Raw genomic sequence first — 18,731 nt, 5'->3', positions numbered from 1 at the left:
ATGGCTCAAGAACTAATCCATGTTCATATTCAGCCTCAATATCTATCGTTTTGTAAGATTTACATGCAAGTCTTGTTGTGTGATTCAATGAGAAACCCTAAACAAAGTGAGTTGCATTTATTTTTTAAAAAGTTTATGCCACACAGATTTGATGCTGTGGTGGCCACGTGCAAACCTTTTTAGCCACCCTATATTTCTTTATATATTGCCAAGAATATGGGAAGTAGGTGCAGTAGTGTATTGAAATGAGTATACAGAATAGCACAAATAACAGAATAACACAAATAACAGAGCCATTACAATTCTGACAAACTTGAAAGTTTGTACTTGGCATGAGCATCTTTATTGTTCAACACAGTCTGAGCTCTTTTGTTATTTAAGTAGTCTTCAGGAACAGTTCTCCAGGCTTCCTTTTAGTCAATTTTCTGTCACATGATCCCACACTGCTTGGATAATATTGAGGTCCAGGTTCTTAGGAGGCCAATAGACGACTGATAGTGTCCTGTCACATGTTTTTTTTTCCAGCATGATTTTCTTGCATTGGCTGTGTGTATGAAATCATATTAATGCATAAAAATGTTCAAATCGAAGCTGTTGCCAGTCAAATTGTTTTTCAGATGGTTTTGTAGGGTGGATCAAAATCTCACGGTACTTTTCTGCATTCGTAATCCATCAATCTGACTAGATCCCTAATCCCATCGGTTGAAATGCAGCCCCAAAGCACGAGACTCCACTGTGTTTAGTAGACACTCATATACGCTGACATCCTCCAAACATGTTGACAATAACTGCCATAGGTTCTCATGGCTTAGCCTGCTATCTATGTAACAACAGTGTGAGAGAATGAGTTCACTAGGGAAAATCTCTACTGAATATCCATCACTCCAGCCACTGATGTAATTGTCAGGCTCCCCATTAGCAGCCTCCTGAAAGTGTCATCAATTATGATAGGAGGACATGATGAACCTTTCAGTATTTAATCATCAAGTTTACCCCAGCACCAACTGCTCCATATCCAAAACCAAAAACATGAACAATTCCTTTACCTTTAACCGTTTAATAAATGATTGTTAACTTTTTTGGGAAAACCTTTTTCTAAACTGATGAGAAGACTGACCTGACACTGCAAATGTTCAGAAAATCTCCATCAGCAACCAAAAGGTTACCCAGTCATTGTTAATATACAATCACATACTGCCTACAGATACTCTACTGGCTCTTGACTTTTTATTAGTGGAAGAGTGGCACTTCTGTCACTGTGCTGTGGAAATGACTAGTGTCTAAGGTGCGTGCTGTCATTGTTCAAGAGCCTCTATAACTCCGATCTGCGTCTTTGTGTTGGGACTCTCGGCCGGGTAAGGATACATCTGCACCTATTATTAAAAACTACACAGAAAGAAAGATCTCAGAGAGAAGTGTCAATTAATACGTGGTCAACATTTTGGAGTGAAGACGCAATTTATGTGAAAGCGCAGGTGAGTATGTGCTTTTTGTCTTGTGCTCAGTTCTGATCATTTTCATTGTCACTATTATCACTGCAGCTTTTTAAAAAGCTGTAATTTCTTCTCTGAAATATTTGCTGTTTTGCTGATGCAAATGTATTAATATCACTAAGATTTCATAATTGTGAATATCTGTGTGTCAGGGGCAGTGGACTCATCCTTGGTTAAGATGGCTCATGTGAAGAGGTTTCAAAATATTCCCATGTCAAAGGTGTGTCGGCTACTGCTGGGGACCGGGCTAATTGTAACAGATAAAGAATTTTCTTTCAAAGCTCATTCACCAGTTGAACTACACTATTTATCTTTCATGATAATAATAGTAATAATAATTATTATTATAACAACCACAGTCCTACAAAATGTAATCTGTTTTTGTGGGCTTCGTGTGATGGAAAAAAAGCAAGTCCATTCCTATTTTTTGCCGTAAGCGTTGTGTTGGTCTTTAATTAAACTCAAATCTAGTCATACAAAAACAATAAAACAAAATTACATAATTGGTGATTTTTTTTTTACAGTTACAATTTCACAAAAAAACATGAGATGGCCAATTATTTAAATTAGTAGTAGTAGTATAAGACAGAAGTTAAGCAACAAGCAGTGAGGGGAGTAAAACTTTAATTGTGAGAATGATCTCAACTTGAAATATTTATTACCATCAAAATTATAGGCTTTACCAGAAAAGTTGTAGATGGGATGATCCCTGAATGCTGGATTTATGTTTTTTTAAGAGCATTGGACTGAGAGCAAATGACAACTTGTTGTTGACGTCAGTACAGTCCTGCAAACATCCTGCTGGAGACATTGTAGTGAGAACCAGTGATGGATGGAGCAGAGGGTGTAGATGTTATTGATGTGATGTGTAATGTGATACATTAATTTTCTCAAAGAACAGTAGGCCAGCAGACAAACAGTGCTTACAACTGTTAAACACTAAAGCTATCATCACTGTGTGTGTATGGAGCAGTGAGGTTGGAATTTAATTTTGAATTGGTGCACACTGACTTTCCAAATCATGTTTATGTTGCATTTGATTTCAATTTTCCTACCAGTAACTCAAAAACAGACTGACAGCTTGGGGAGAAATTTATGGAGTTTTTTTTCTGCTTTCAGCAATATAAACTGAAAAAGTTGGCTTTGAAAAATACACAATAACGTTAAACAGAAACCTGTGGGTTTAACAGGCTAAACTGCCTTTGGATATTTTCATGTTACAGTTTTTTTTTTATACTATATATTTGTATGAATTAATTTTCACTCATTAAGCGTGATAAAGGATTGAAATACTAACAACTATTTTCTATAAGAACTAGCTTATCTACCTTGATAGGAGCCTCTGCTGCCTGGAAAAGACTTTGCGCTGCTAGCTCATATTAGCCCTTCCACAGTTCGTGCTTGTTATACTATATGCAAGTTTCTCGCCATCTAACATTCCTAGCCTCTCATTTGGTTCGCGATAGCACTAATAGCAGCTTTTGCTCGTTATATGTCTTGTAACACATAGAAACTATCTTATGGACATGTTACCAAGGTTACAGACCTCATTTTTAGTGGGGACTTTAAAAATCACCATTGTAGTCAGTTCAAACCATAGTTTAAATTAGTTATAATTTGTGTTGTTAAATAAACAGCTAAATTTATGTTTTTGATCTCTTTTAACCTCAGTAATAGAAGTGAATTGAAATATGAAACAAATAAAAATAAAAAAGCGACCTGTGAAGTGTCTCACCTTGATTCATGTTAGCAGTAGTTATGATTGTTCTTACTACCGTAGCTGCACTCTCTCAGTGGATTTCAGTGAATAGCCCTGGTCACCACATATTGTCAAAATGGGGAAAGAGAAATGTGTGAATGAAATATATGTCATATGTATAACCTATATCAGCTATTTACCAAGAGATTTTGTTTGTCTACAGACCACCTTAGCCATTGCTTCTTCCTTCGAGGCCTAACTTATTTCGGAGGACTTATTGAGATAAGATCTCTGAGTGATACTGACACAAGCCACTGTTCTGGTTGTAGTCAATGAGGGGTTTGTGTAAAGAAGAGGACTATGCCTTTCTGGGAATGTCGAAGAAAACAGCCGAAGACGCCACAGAGGGGTGTTCAGCTTTGGAAGATGACTTGCCAGACAAAAAAGAGGAGAGGGTAAGAGATCTGTAAGATTAGCCAAGTCCAGCAACACCACTATTTCACCCCACTTATGTAGGCACATATTCACGAGTGTGTGTTTCAGATTCGTCGGCGACTGGACTGGGAGAAGCAGGAAAAAGACAGACTTAGAGCAATAGAAGAGAGTAAAAAGGTGAATAAACACACACACACACTGATGATACATGCTCTACAAGTCTATTCATCTCCAAAACAAAATAGTCTCATCATTTGGTGTAAAGACACATCATTCTGACTGCTTTGTCCTAAGCCTAACCCTAACCCTCTTTTTTCCCTAGTTTTTGGGAGCTCTGTGGTCACTGTTAATGTAACCATCAAAAAGTTTTCCCCCCCAAACCAGATATTGGTTTGTTACCACAGGACAACAAACAAACCAGTAATATGTACATTAGAAAAAGATTTACTTAAACAAGCAGCAACCACAAATGGTTTCTCAATAAGTGGTTTAGAAGTTAGCGTGTGTGTGCTGTGTGTTTCTTTATCTGTCTGTGAAACAGAGATGGATACTACATTTTCATCCATGAATATCTAATGGTCTGCGGCATCCAGGCACACATCAGGGACTGGAATTGGTTTAGTGGGTCCTCTTTTTCATCTTTCTGTCATACTGCCCAGCAATTGTGGAACTGGGATGACCTCTCTTGTGCCACAGATTCATTCCACTTTTGCACAAGCTTTCCGCAACACACGACTTGAACATGTAAAGCTTTATCTGGTCCTCTGTTCTCTTCCTTGTCAGTGCTGTTGCAATCTCTCATGTAGAGCAGTCAGGCAGTAACAATGATGATGTTGATAAATTGGAACATCAGTCGGTGGTACCACTTCTTGGACCTGATTTTGTTGTGGTACAGTGCAATGAGAGAGTCCAGCAGATCCTACCAACCCATATTCTTGTTGTACTCTCTCACCACAGCAGTGCAGGGGACGTTGATGATTTCCTTTTGCTTACCATTCCACGTATCAACCTCGGTGGCTGGGTATGCTCTAATGTAATTACTGAGAAGACTGACTGAGCGGTTATCACACCCCTTCACAGCATGCAATGGGATTTCTCCAACTATGGCCATCTTCTGCTCAAAAGATCCACGTTCAGTTCTCTTCTCAACTCAGCCTCACACATTAAGTTGACACCAGGTAGTCTCTTACAACGAACAGTACGAGTACAGGGAATTCCATGCTGAGGAAGTGAGAGTATTAGAGGGACACCCGTAAACCAATTGTCAAAAAACAGCTTGTAGTTCTGTTGTGTGGGTATTGTCTGTCCCGCATCTGGCAGCTCAGGGGGTCACACAACTCTCCCAGTATATATATATCTCAAAATTGTGTGGGACACCATCAGGGCCAGCCAAGATGAGTGTCTTGTATCCCCATTTATTTGGCTTTGCTGGCAGGTATTGCTTGAGTCAATTTCTTCTCTTGAAAGGGACCATATGCTCATCTCCAGCCAGTTTCTCATCCATTGGAATCATCTACAGCTTTGAGGTAAGTGAGTGACCAGTGGTCGGATCTTGTGTAGTGAATCAAAATTATTTTCACCTTTTCTCTGTTTACTGCTGTTGAAGCACAGGGATATTTGATGAACTCCCATCTATTTATTGCCATAGTGTCAGCTACCTGGGACACTTGAGTGGATTTGTTCCAAAACATGCAGGTGCCTGGGAATCCAAACAATGGCATGTACATTATAGCGCTCAGGTACTCCCAGAATGTCTTAAAAAAAAACGTCTGGAAGTATTCAAAGGGGGTCGTGAGGATTCTGGAAGGCTGCCCTTCCATTCTTGGTAAACAGTGCTATCGGCATTGTGTGTGTTCTCAATCGGTGTAAGTGCGGAACATCTTCCTCACTGACATCGTCACTTTCTTCTTCATCCACATACTCATAATCATTAAACCAGGAAGCATAAAATTAGATTATGTTATATCCTTCTCTTCACCCACTGATGCACACTCACATGCATACAAGTTCATTACTTACAGTATGTTATTCTACTGACTGACCCCTGACCTTTTAATTGTTCTTCAAACCTTATTTTGGGGTCCACTCTTCCTCACTGACACGCTCCTCAAGCCCAGAAAGATTGAGCCTAACTGCTCGAACATGTTCCTCCCACTCATAAAATGTTTTTGTATCAATTTCCTGAGAGTAATTGTAGATAGGAAAGCAAAACATTGATTGTGGTCATAATTATGCATCCCAACACTTCCTCATCTATTACCCGTCTCCATCCATGTTTGTGCCCAAGCAAAATGTAATCAAATGTGCTTCTGCACATATGTAGGCACATCAAAAGATTATTTCGACAAATGTAAACATTATTTAAATGTAAAAAGAAATGTTTATCTTATCTTTAGGTCACACCCATTTTCAACTCGCATTTCATCAGTTACAATCTGTCATGATACTTTTTAGGATGTTTTATTGAAAAAATTTTAAAGGGGCATTCTGTGGGCTAAAAATGTGGTTGTTGCCTGAGACCAGGCTGTTATACTCAGTCTGATGGAAGGAGTATTCTAAACAGTCAAGCAGACAGGCTGCACAGTGTGACTACGGATCGATAAGTGTTAATTTACTGTTGAGGTTCACCTCATGGCTCAAGGCAAAATCAGATTCAGTTCCATGGAAACACTGGCCCAATATCAAGACTGCCAGGCTTATCGGTCCCTTTGAACCGCACATCCACTCACACACTCGGAGCCACTTTGGCATTTTGAAAATGAAAATAGTTGTTTCTTCATACTGTGGATTCATTGAAAATAACATGTGCCAAAACAGATGGTCACCCTAATGGACATGGAATGTACACATGCACAAAACAGCTGTGAACGCTTTGGGCAGACGCCCCATTTCTAACATGAGTGTGTTAGGTCAACAAGAGGAGTGGGCTTTTGCTGCTGTCAGAGATGCAGCTGCGCCACAAAAAAAGAAAAGAAAAGAAAAAATACAAATGGCAGGAAGCCGATGACACTGTTTACTTTTTCAGAGAGGACAGTCACTCTCATCTCAGCATGGAATGTAGTTTCCACTGAGCCCTAACTTAACTCCAACACACACACACGAACCTTTAACACATGCACACAAATGCATGCCCATGGAAGCACGCAGCTAGTGCAAACGAGCATCCTGAACCAGAACGCACACCCGGGGCACAATCTCACACTCATCGCCAGATGAATATAACAGACTGATGACTACAAGTCATCATTCACATTTGACTGAACATCTGCCTCAGCCATGTTGCAACACGTTTGGCCAGAGAAATTAATTAATTTACAACCAGTGCGCTCTTTAAAGCCATTTACAGTTTAAATCTAAGAAGAAAAGAAAAAAAAATCACCATGTCTCAAAAAACTCAAAAATGTCACCTGGAAGTTTTTCCATCCAAATCACCTTTGCTGCATCTGTGTTCATTTTCATTGCTGGACTCCAGTAGCCCAGTCAAACCCTTGTAGACAGTCTATCTTTTCATGCTGATGACCCTTTCACTGATTAGCACATACACAAGCCAAATGGCCAATTGGTCCCATAATGTTGTGACTGGTTCGGAGACAAAGAAAATTCATTAATTTTATCAGTTTGAAAGTTATAAGCAATTTAAGGCAATTTGTTAAAGTACTATGCGTCCTGAAAACGACCAGAAGTGATAAATCAATTTTCAAATGCTAATTTTCAGTTTTTTTGGAAACAAAGTCCTATTTGTTTGTCTGAAAGTGTGTGTATGTGTGTGTGTGTGTGTGAAAACCAAGAACCAAAAGCCCAATATACTTGTGAGGTCCAACAGGTTTGTGGGGAGGCTGAAACCCACCCGTTTTAAGGGGTCTTGGAGGGCTAAAGGAACTATTAGTGGGTTAAAATGTCCTTTATATATCATAAGTGTCTGTAAATATCTGTCTTTCTTCTATTGCTTCTGCTATTAATTTTATCTCTCCATTCATATTTTTATTTTCAGTGTTTACTTGTGTTGGGTCTGATGGTGAGAGAACTCACTCTCATGTTCATGATAAGGGAAGTAGTACTGACAACAGAAAGCACACGGCTAACTTAACATGTCATACACAATCTTTGTCATCTCCATTTCTGCAAAACGAGCAAAACATTTTTCACGACAATATGACCATGTGGAGTGAAGAAACTGAAGACCAACTGATAACACACCTTTAACACAAGCAAACAGATGCATGCCAATGACACTATCGAAATACACTATGCACACACTGATTTGTTCACATTTTTTTTTCATCTAAGTGGTCTTGTGGTTTCCCTTATTGTACAATTTACGCACTACTGCCCCATTCTGTTATGGCAAACTACGTCTTCTTGCAACAGCATAAATTGTATGTCTTGGCTGGCAGTTTGAAGTAATCTTTGCAGTGAAGTTGCAGTCTAAGTACTATTTTGTTTGCTCAGATACTCGAAACATGAGGAGTTTGATGTTGGTTGATTTGGTGTTTGAGTAGGCTGAAGGCCTATCCAACATAATATTTGATTTCCATGTGCCAGGTACACATATTGAAACTAAGAATGTCAGTGTCATTATCTAATGAGCTGTGTTAACATGAAAATAGAGTATTTTCCTTAACCTAAACAAGAAGGTATGTCTCTTAAACCAAGTAGCTGTGATGGCCCAAAGTAGTTTTGCAACGCTTGTCATGTTTTGGGGTGCTGGGACTTTCTTCCACCCTTTTCCAGCTACCTTTTGAGGACTGCTTGTACACAAGTAAACTCTCGATAAAGACATTTGTCGTCTTCGCTCTTTGTTGCGCTTGTATCAAGGATTGAAACTAAAATAGACATTGTGTATATCTCAGAGACAGGGGCTTTGACAAAAATGGCAGTATTCACTGCTGGGAATGAAGATAAATTGCAATGTCAGGTCCCCATATTAGCAGAAAAACAAGTAAGTTTAAGTTTAGCTTCTGACTAGGGAAGTAAAAGTTTAATTGCTTTCACCTTGTCTTTTTGTATGTAAGTGTTCCTCTTTAATATGACTGACATAAAACTAAATGTGTCCCTTGCTCACATCAACTTCCTTACGCATTACAGCTGTTCACACACACACCCACACAAGCACCCACACTCACAAGTTCAAAGTATGACAGAAATGTTAATTGATGACAGACACAGTTCATTTAGAGCAATTGGCCTCGGCCATCTCATATGTATCCCGTGTCAAGTCTTTTATACACAAGCCCAAAAGATTTCTCATTTTCTTCGTCAGATATGTAAAAAATTTTCCTTCAAAACACACAAATCCACGGCAGGAAACTGGATCCAAGAGAGTCCAATTTGAGGTCAGGGATAGGCAGCCAAAAGCCCCAACACTTTTCATCTTTCTCTCACATGCACACACACACACCTATTGAGACCCTTAAGTGCAGCCCCAGCAGGATGTACGTTCTGTCGTATCATTGCATCAGGGGAAATTTGCAACCTCCTAAATGATCCAACAGGGCTTTAACATATTATTGAGGATAAAGTATGAAGGACAGTGGGTGTTTGCTGTGTCAACTTACTTTTTTCTACTCAAGAATGCAGCTGTAAAAATCGATCCTGTTTAATGGTGCTTGTTAACATGGAGCATAATCTCCGTTTTATTTGTAATATACTAGATCCTCACATGGGTTGATGTATACAATTCAATACATTACTGTGTCTGTGTGTTACTTACTACAAGCAACCTCCTGCACAATACACACAGTCATTTAATGATTTTATCGATTAATGCACCTTTGAAACTGAATTGTGGTGTTTCAGGAAAAAGAGCAACAGTGGCGCACTCATATAGCAGAACTTACCTCCAACCAAGAGAAGGCTCTGCAAGACAGACTGGCAAGACTCCAGAGGTTCAGGGTGAGAATGTCAAACACACACATGCACAAAAGGCACTGGACTGATTTCTGGAATTAGATATGTGAGACTTAACATGATATATATTAACATGCCACCTGGAATAGCTGAGATTAGGAATCAAACACCTGATCTTGCAGTAAAGGGTTGACTGCTGAGGTGTCCAGCTAAAGGCAGCAAACAGTGGTATCGTTGATAATTACTCTTAATCTCTTGCAGTGGAAACAACACACTGGGAAATTAAATGAAATGCTTGAAATTCCTTAACATGACATGTGAATGGCCCATAAAGGGGTGTGTTATTATTTCATGCAGAGATATAATGTCCTTTGTTCCACGTGTTAACGCAATTTCCTGAGAACTTGATGAAATGTCCCAGACACGCTTTGTCCAAACAGTACAACAGCTCCTCTTACCACCATGAATTTACATCTCTATTTGCATTTACCTGTTTTAGGGCATGGAGTTACTCCCCTCCATCAAAAAAGCACCAAAGACTGCACCAAACACCTAACCCCAGACCGTAACATCCAGCCAGCAGGTTTATATTCCATTCAAAACTCACATCATAATTCTTCCATCACATATTGGTTCCATAAAGCGTTGCTGTTGTTAAATTCCTCTTTGTTATGGTTAGTGGCTAATGCTAAGAACTGTATATATAGTAATATATTATATTATAGTAATGCACAGAGAAAGTTTTCTTTTCTTAACATGACCCTTTCAATAGGTGTTTTCCTTTTTGGTTAATTATACAGACAGTTGAGGGTATGAAATTAATGTTGAAGAAAGAAACGTAATGTATTAAACAATGAAGGTCATCACCACACGTGAAAATAAAAAAACATTTTTTGTTTTTGATTGCTTTATTTTACACATATTTTTTTACAGTTGACGTGAATGACCAAAACAGGAATAGAGTTTTTTTGTGACTAACAAGAATGTGGAACAGAGGCAGTGGGAGGACCAGTGGCCCCTTGGCCCCTCGACTTCCTGCGCCCTTCCTCCACATAATCTGCATCATAACTACAGACCAACTGCTGATGTCAAATCAAGCATCTGTGGTTGTTTGTCATGCTTGTCATACTAAAGCGTACTGTTAACAATATGAGAGTGAACGCCAGAGATTGAGCAGTGTGTCAGCTTCAGCAGCCACAAGACTTCTAGTGTTTCAAAGCTCCTGCGGCACAGATGAGCCTTTACAGTCTGTCACTGAGGGATCGTGGACTTCATCTTGTTTCAGTGGTCGCAGGTCAAGATCATTCATCAGGTGCTGGTTAAAGAGTCTTGTCAAAAGGTTTTTGAACAATAGATTCTTTGAAGTTTATCCACTGGTCTTGGTAAAGTGAATAAACAAAAAACCGCCATTGGGGTTTGCTTTTATTTTGTCCTTCGGGTGCCCCAGACCTTAGTTTCTGTTTTTTCTGGCACTGTAAATCAGTATAATGTCTTATCACCCTGTGTGCTCAGCGTTAAAACCACATATCATTTACAAAATAAACTGTTCATGGCTTAACACTCCTCTTCTCTCCTCCTGCAGGAGTTCCAAAGGAAGGTGTTAGGAGAGGAGGAGGGGATGGAGGGCGAGGCCGCCGACCAACTCCTCACAAGGATGTAGAGGCCCCACAGGACACAGAAAGAGATGTGTGGACGCTGGTTTTAGTGGCCACAACTGTCAGTCACTGTTGTAAGCATAGGATTAGCTATAACATGAGTAACCTTTCAAAGATTTTCCAACAGCTTGTCACTGAGACTGAAAAAGCTTTGTTCAATGCTTTTTGAGAGTTGTTTGATCGCTCAGAGCCACGGTACATTAAAATGTAACCATTCTCAATTAAACTAACTGAATCGTTTCATTTCTCAGCACAGAGCACTTTATGGCAGACAATGTAAAGAATACAGAGACATGGAACTGTTGAAAAGCTTGGAAATAGAAATGGTAGGTTCACATGTCAGAGGATGCACCAAAGCTGACATAGTAGTGATTTTGTTCTAGGAAGCTAACTGGTAGCTTTTTATTTCTCTATTGTGGAGAACAGAAGTTTTAACCGTGAAGAAAATGTGGCTAAACCTTTGGGACACACATGTCCTACAAAAATTAAGTTTATCTATTTATTCATTATTTTAATTTCATTCATGTCCACAACTAGAGATCTAAGCAGGGAGGGGGTGAACAACCATCAATAAGAAGTGGCAATGTATGGATGCAGTGTCCTTCAGAAATATTAAGATAATCATATTACCCCCATGATCAAACACTGGAAACACTGGTTATGCACTTTGTTAGATATCTCATATTTAGAATTATCATCAGCCAGAATGAACCTGCAGAAACATACACAATCCTGAGCTGTTTGAATGGAACTGATGATGTTCAGAAACTACTTGATGCCATTTAATTTGATGTTAACTTATTGTTGCTTTATTCTCACTTGTTTCCTTTTTGAATCATCTCCTTTTTTTCTTTTACTTTTGCCTGCTTGGTTTTCTTTTTAGATTAATTTAGCATGTTCCTGCTGAACTATCATGTTGGTAGGGTGGGGTTGGTGGGAGTTCACAGCTAACTTTAAGCCCTATATCACACAAGATTGTTAACTTTGTTTTTCCTTATGTTCAAAGCTTAATAGACAATGCATTAGAAAGTACATGTGCAAAAAATAACCATACTGCAAATGTTCATAATGGATAGATCAATAAAATTCTTCAGATTCAGCGTGGAAGATTTCTGTGCATACAGATTTTTTGTACTGATGAAAAATATGCATTTTGTGAGAAAAGGCTTTAAATGGACTGTTGTGCTTTTCAAATCTAGTCAACCACTTAAAGCACTTTTACAATAGAAGCCACATTCACCATGTCTTACTCTATACAATTTTACATGCTACACAATGCTTTTTTCTATATCACACACATTCACATGCCAACAGACTAATGACACTTCAACATGTGGTCCAGGAAAGCAAGGATCAAACCACCAACCTTCTGATCTAACAGATGACTACGCTTCCTCCTGAGCTACAGCCACTCCACATTCCATGCTTCCCCTGTGGTGGTGTCACAGTTCCTCACAGTTAGTCTGAGGAATTTATGGCCTACGGTTCAAGCAACTAACAGGCCAGCAGACACAAGATAAATGTAACACTGCTCACTCAAAATGTCATGCATCTGAATATGTTGTGAATTCAGTCATTTTTGCATTTTGGAGTCTGTGCACCAGACTGTGCACTGTGTTTAGAGGGAATGTAAATTAAGTTATTTAGAGACTGCAACATAAGGAAATGTTCACAGCTAAATATACTTGTGTATTTTTAATTTGGCTGAATTAAATGAAGCAATTAAAGTCCAGAAACCTTTATTTTTGGATTGGGTTGGGGTATGAATTGCTGCAGACCATTAACAATCTCAAAAAAGCTGTTTTAAACATTGAAGAAAAGTAAAAAAATAAAAAATAATAAAAAGTATAACCTAAAACAACTGTTAGAAAATCCAAACTCCCTAAACTGAAATGATTTGAAATGCACAGTTCATTATCAAGGTGATGAAAATTTTTCTTAACGTATAGTATTCTAAGGATTATACAGTGGAGATAAGCTAAATTAATTTGTTTTTAGTATACTAACTAAAATCACAGATGAGACATAAATAAAAAAAATACCACATTGTTCCCTTATGTGTTCTTTTCTGTCCTGTTTGAAAAAAGGATGAAGCCTGTTAACTTTTTTTAGCCATAAAACCTTATTCAAACAATATTTCCACTGGAATTTACCCTAAATGTTTTTTGCTTGTTGAGCAAATAATGGTACATGTGTTAAGGCTGTGAGGGATTTATTTCACCCATATGCAGTGGAGCTCTTGCGTGTGGATCAGTTTCTGTGTGAGTGTGTATACATCCGTGGGAAGGGTGTTTCTGTGATTATGGCACTGCATTTGCACCTGCATCTGTGATTTCTTTTGCCTGCGTTCATATGACAGGAGGGTTTGTGTGTCTAATCAGGGTACAGGGAAGTATAAAACTTCCTTAGAAGCTTGATGTTTCAAGGTCAGTCTGGAGGATATGAATAACAGACTCACTCACATTCTCAGAGATGGTCTGGCAGTAAACAATCTTGTCTCTGGACCAGCAGAGATGATTCACTCGAACATGTTTTCGTATCATAGCCAAACATATGTCATGCAGGGTTACACAAAACACAAAAATGTTATAGTGGAGACATAGTATTCAGTCTAAGAGTAAAAAAAAAATCAACATCGTTCCCTCAGTACTTTTCCTTGACCTTGGAAAATATCATGGCTTAAGGAAGGGTAGGAGAAAATTTGATGTACTTAGCAAAAAATGGCCATGCTGAAATGAGAGTCTGAATCTCAACTTAAACTAAGTTGTGATGTGGGTCTATAGTACTGAATCCACAATCAGGTTTCAGTTTAAAGGTTGTGGCATGAACTGTGGGATGGAATTGTCTTCTTTCCTGTCATAAAGGATGATTCAGTGTATTCCTTTGCTAAAGAAGATAAATGAAACGTTAAAGCTCTCTCTCTGCATTTAGAAAAGCTCTTACCATATATACTGCAAGCTCATCAAACCCGGGAACCTTTCCTCATAAAAAAAGAACTACTTGATTTGACCCATGAACTTGGCAGCAGATGTCGAAGGCTGCATCTATTTATAAAGTTTTCCTGGTATAACTATGTTTGGATGAAGCAATATTTAATTCACAATGGAACATAGAAAATATCAGATATTGAAAGTGAGGCATTTCACTACTTTATGAAAGATCAGTCAGTTCCTCTTGAATTTGATGGCAGCAACATGTCTTGCTGTCCCAACTGCAAAGTTGGGATCCCTCAAAACCAAGTCTTAACCCTCAATATTCCCTTTGGGGAAAAACTTGATATTTATAGGAAATCCCCATAAATTGATGTAGGCCTGCACTATATTTTCATTTCCTTAAGGAAAAACAAGTACACACATACACACATATTCGCCAATCCCTTCTTGTACATTAAATCACAAAGGTATCATGTACAAAGGAAGGTGTTATTAGATCAGTCACCGAGTAGATTTATTTGCTTGACTTTTTTCAGACCTTTTCCGCAATGTTTTTCAAGGAAGTACCTAGCAAGAAAAATTCAAGACCAAAAACAAGTTTGTGGCAAAGTAGGGACACGTCCCGTAATGACAACTCCCTAATTTCTGGAACACTGATGTGCACACTCCAGACCAGTAAGTGGTGGTAATGCAACTAAAGTTTGTTTGCCAGCTGCGAAGAAGATGCACAGCATCATGGAAGTACGAGACCGCGTTGCTTGACTTCGAAACAGCTTGGCTGAGAGCATGGTTGTGTGCAAATTGTGCAACAAAGAGTTTTATTATCACTGCACAACCCTATGGTATCACCTCAATGCAAAACATGTTGTGAGTGTGGACACCAGAGCTAACATTAGCTATGACAGTCCTGGTACAGGCAAACAGTGTAACAAGCCCACAAAAGATCAGATGACGGGGTTCAGAGTCAAGTTTATGCATATGTCTATTCATTGATTCAGTTGTCAACTAAAATTCATTTTCATTGAAAAATGTTGCTTATTGTGTCAAATGTTGCTATTTGATAAAAGTGAAATCAATCTTGATTAATTAATTACCCCTCTCTGTCAGCTGTACGATCCATCAATACAGAAGAAAGTACACTTATTGAAGTATTACAAAAACAAATACCCCCTAAAAGTAAAGCAGATGTAATGAAACTGGGTTATATTTGTGCATAAACGATGGACTTCCTGTACGACTCCTTTATGCGCTATTCCTGCATTGTAGCAGTGTGACTTTCAAGCAGTGTGTAGCAGTGTGACTTCCAACTCAGAAATCTAACTTCTGGTGGTGTTTTCTCTGATTTTTACATGTTGAAAAGGCTATAAAAAACCCAGGGAGGACAATATGATGTCATCAAGTTTTATACTTGTCTACATGATGTGACTAAGATTGGAATACTTCAAGTAGCTTAATTCGATTAGTGCTTAATTGCTTAATATTGGTATATTGCCGTCCATGTGAATGGTTAACTGATTAAACTCTCTCCTCATGAGACATTCAGTTTTGTCTCATGAAAATAAACCAATCATGCATTAGAAAGGCTTTGAGGTATTACACCTGATATTAAGGTGATGTTTTGCCATATTATTCAACAGTAGATGGCTTGAAGTGTAGTGAAGGGAAGTTTTCACCTGTTATTGTAATGCGTCTCGACATCCATCTAGAGCAGAACTGGCCAAAGTCGGTCCTCGACGGCCACTGTCCTGCAGGTTTTAGATGAAATGGATCTCTTCAAAAGGTTGTTAAGTTCTGTACAAGCCTGCTAATGATGCATTGATCTGAATCAAGTGTGTTGAAGCAGGGAAACATCTTAATCCTGCAGGACAGCGGCCCTCGAGGACCGACTTTGACCAGTTTTGATTGGAACTCAACGTCACCCACAAGCATGAATTCATTCTGTAACCAACTTGCCTCTGCAGGTAATATTGAACATGCGTGCTTTTGTATTGCTTGAAATAAAATATGACAGCCTTGTTACCCACAATATATTTGCTTTTTACAATTATTTGAATGGCTGCAGCGCTGTTTTGTCTATTTACTGCAGTGAGGAAGGGAAGGAAGGAGTGGAAAGACAGGAATGAAGGCAAAACTCTCAAAAGACTTGCAGTAATACACACACACACACACACGCCCTCGTCTCACACTTCAAAGTTAATGTATTTACACAGATGGGCTGACAGTAGGGTGTGTCCCAGCTGTGATCTCTACCTATGTGCGTGCATTTGAATGAGTGTGGGTGTTAAAGTTCCTGCTTTGTGTGCAAACATTCTTATACAAGTGTGCAAATATACTATTTTGTGAAAACGCACGATTAGCCATTCTTAGTCTTAAGCGTGTGTGCAGGTATTTTATGCAGTGCATTAATGCAGGGTGACTGATCGTGGGTGTGCATTCAAGGTGTGGCTAAGGCCCCATATTAGACTCATGAAAGAATTCACATCAATCCTATAGAAGTCTTTCATCAGTATATTAAAAGGGAGAAAAAGACAAAAGATGTTAAAAGAGGCAAAGAGAGGTGAGACTAGGAGGAACTGAATGTCAGACGGAGAAAGGAGTATGTGACTTTCAATGCAAAGTAAAAAGTTGCCTGAGAACGCAGATGTATGTGAACATGAACACTATCCCTGCCCTGTCTTTGCCCAATATGTCTTCTCACTTTATACATTTACAAAATGTTTCTCACTTTCCTTAGATTTGGTGGTGGACATGTTCTCTTCATCCCCTTTTGTTCTGTTTTTGCTAATTCATTAGTAAAAATACAAGTTGTTTTTTAAAGCATTTTCTGATCCAAGTGGTGCGTAATCTTTAAATAGCCACCATGCCCACTCTCGTCTGCATTCCGGGTCAGCCATCTCCCAGTGCTATCCATGACTATAGCATTTTTACCCTGTAACTTCAGAACTTAAAACTCACTGTTAATGGTGTTAACACTGGTGATAAAAAAAAAAAAAGAAAGGAGAAAGGCTTCAGACTCAGTTTTTTTAGGGTAACCACTTCATCTTCTTCTAGCAGGTCGCATATTAGCAGATGACAGCGCAACAATACAATGGTTTGTGTTTGTGTCAGTCACAAGTTTCCCAACTTTATAGTCAGTCTCAGTTTTAAACCATGATTTATTGACAGGGAAGATAACTGTTAGGACTGAATGCTTGCTGGAGACAAAGATAAGACAAAAGTCTCAAAGTAAGGGCATAAGAAAACCCTCAAGGCTAGGATTAAGCTAGTTCATATAGTGGGTTCCTGTTCATCAACTGTTTCTTTGAGTCATATTTCTTTAAGTTTCTTTGAATCATATTGATACAATGGCTCTTATACGGCTAAAGGTTTCTTAAAGGAGCAGTGTGTAAGAGCCGCTGTTCATCAGATTCTGTAATTTACAAGTGTGTTTGCACGGTACTCGCTAGATTCTGTCATTTCCGATTGCGCTTTGAACGCAACACTCCACGCTTAGGAGAAACTACAGTGGCCTGACGCTGCGTGCAGCACACACTACCCAACACATCCATCACTCAAATGTGTCACGATGTCTTCTTCGGTTACATGCTGCCATTCCGACATCTCGCCATTCCGACATTGGCCTCCAATTGTCGGAATGGCGACACTTAATGGCGGTATGTTTTTTTTTTTTTAACATACCGCCATTCCGACAGTTCCTTTTAATAGCCTATGTTTTACCCAAAACATTTTACACTAATGAAGTTTGCCTCGCAAACAAACTTTAATAATCTATTATCAAAATCCCCTGAAATGTCAAATATAAAAATACAGATATTAATGTAACTCTGGCGAGACTGAAACTGATTAAGCAGAAATACAGTGTCAGTGAGCTGTCACAGCAGCCAGCTGGAGCCGAGCTCTCCACAGAGCCCATGCGTCTTTTGCATGCTGCCATCATATGCAAAAGTAATAATTGCAATTACAGATCACGGCTACTGCACAGGACACAGTTGCAAGCACTCTGCCTTGCCAATAGGAGAGGAGAGAAATGACAGCATAGAACGTATAAAACACAGCAAAATGCAGTAAAAACGTTTATTCGTGTAATTCACGTGATTTATGAGTACTTATGGGAAGCGCGGATGGGCTTTGCGCATTTGGCACAAACACACAGCCGTTGCGCAAGTCTTTATACAGCCTGTTGATATCTTAAGGACCTAACTGGTCACACCTGTGAGTAAATGTCATGTAGAGATTGTTTTTACATGACATTACAGTTGAACATATAGCTTTCATCCACAAACCAACGTGGGAGACCCCGAAGACGCATGTGCCAGACGCACATAGGCATGCTTAAAACCAATTTTGACCACTTCATGCTGCGTATTTGCTTTCTTTTAGTTAACTTTCGTTTCTTTTGGATTCTTGTGCGTGTTATGGAGCCGTTTCGGTCCATATTTGTAAGCCTTTTTTTCCTGGATTAAATTTTCGGAAGTTGAAACAAGTGGCATTGGAGTGTGTGATTGAAAACCACCGCGGTCTGCTTCTCCTCCTCCAGTTGCCGAGACTTTGTGTCTTTAATAACGCTTATCTGTAAACATGTGTTAAACATATCAATTGCATGAACAGAAAGAAGGGATTCGCCTGTTGAGTAACGCACATTTCCTTAAACCGAAAGCCTTGTCGGAAT

The 18,731-nt window shown here is 39.0% G+C and overlaps 1 protein-coding gene across 1 annotated transcript; it reads left to right on the top strand.

Annotated features, from left to right (window-relative positions):
• Positions 1 to 1,354: 1,354 nt before the first annotated feature.
• On the top strand, positions 1,355 to 11,396 carry LOC140283161 (uncharacterized). Its single transcript, XM_072377849.1, has 6 exons — positions 1,355 to 1,475; positions 1,646 to 1,713; positions 3,522 to 3,647; positions 3,736 to 3,804; positions 9,424 to 9,519; positions 11,057 to 11,396. Exons 2-6 carry the CDS (start codon positions 1,672 to 1,674, stop codon positions 11,132 to 11,134), a joined length of 411 nt encoding a protein of 136 aa, XP_072233950.1. The 5' UTR covers positions 1,355 to 1,475; positions 1,646 to 1,671; the 3' UTR covers positions 11,135 to 11,396.
• Positions 11,397 to 18,731: the final 7,335 nt, after the last annotated feature.

The sequence above is a fragment of the Leuresthes tenuis genome, unplaced genomic scaffold (assembly GCF_036924035.1).
Source record: "Leuresthes tenuis unplaced genomic scaffold, fLeuTen1.0.hap1 SCAF_23, whole genome shotgun sequence".
Lineage (NCBI taxonomy): Eukaryota > Metazoa > Chordata > Actinopteri > Atheriniformes > Atherinopsidae > Leuresthes > Leuresthes tenuis.
This window is presented reverse-complemented; position numbering and strand designations above follow the sequence as displayed.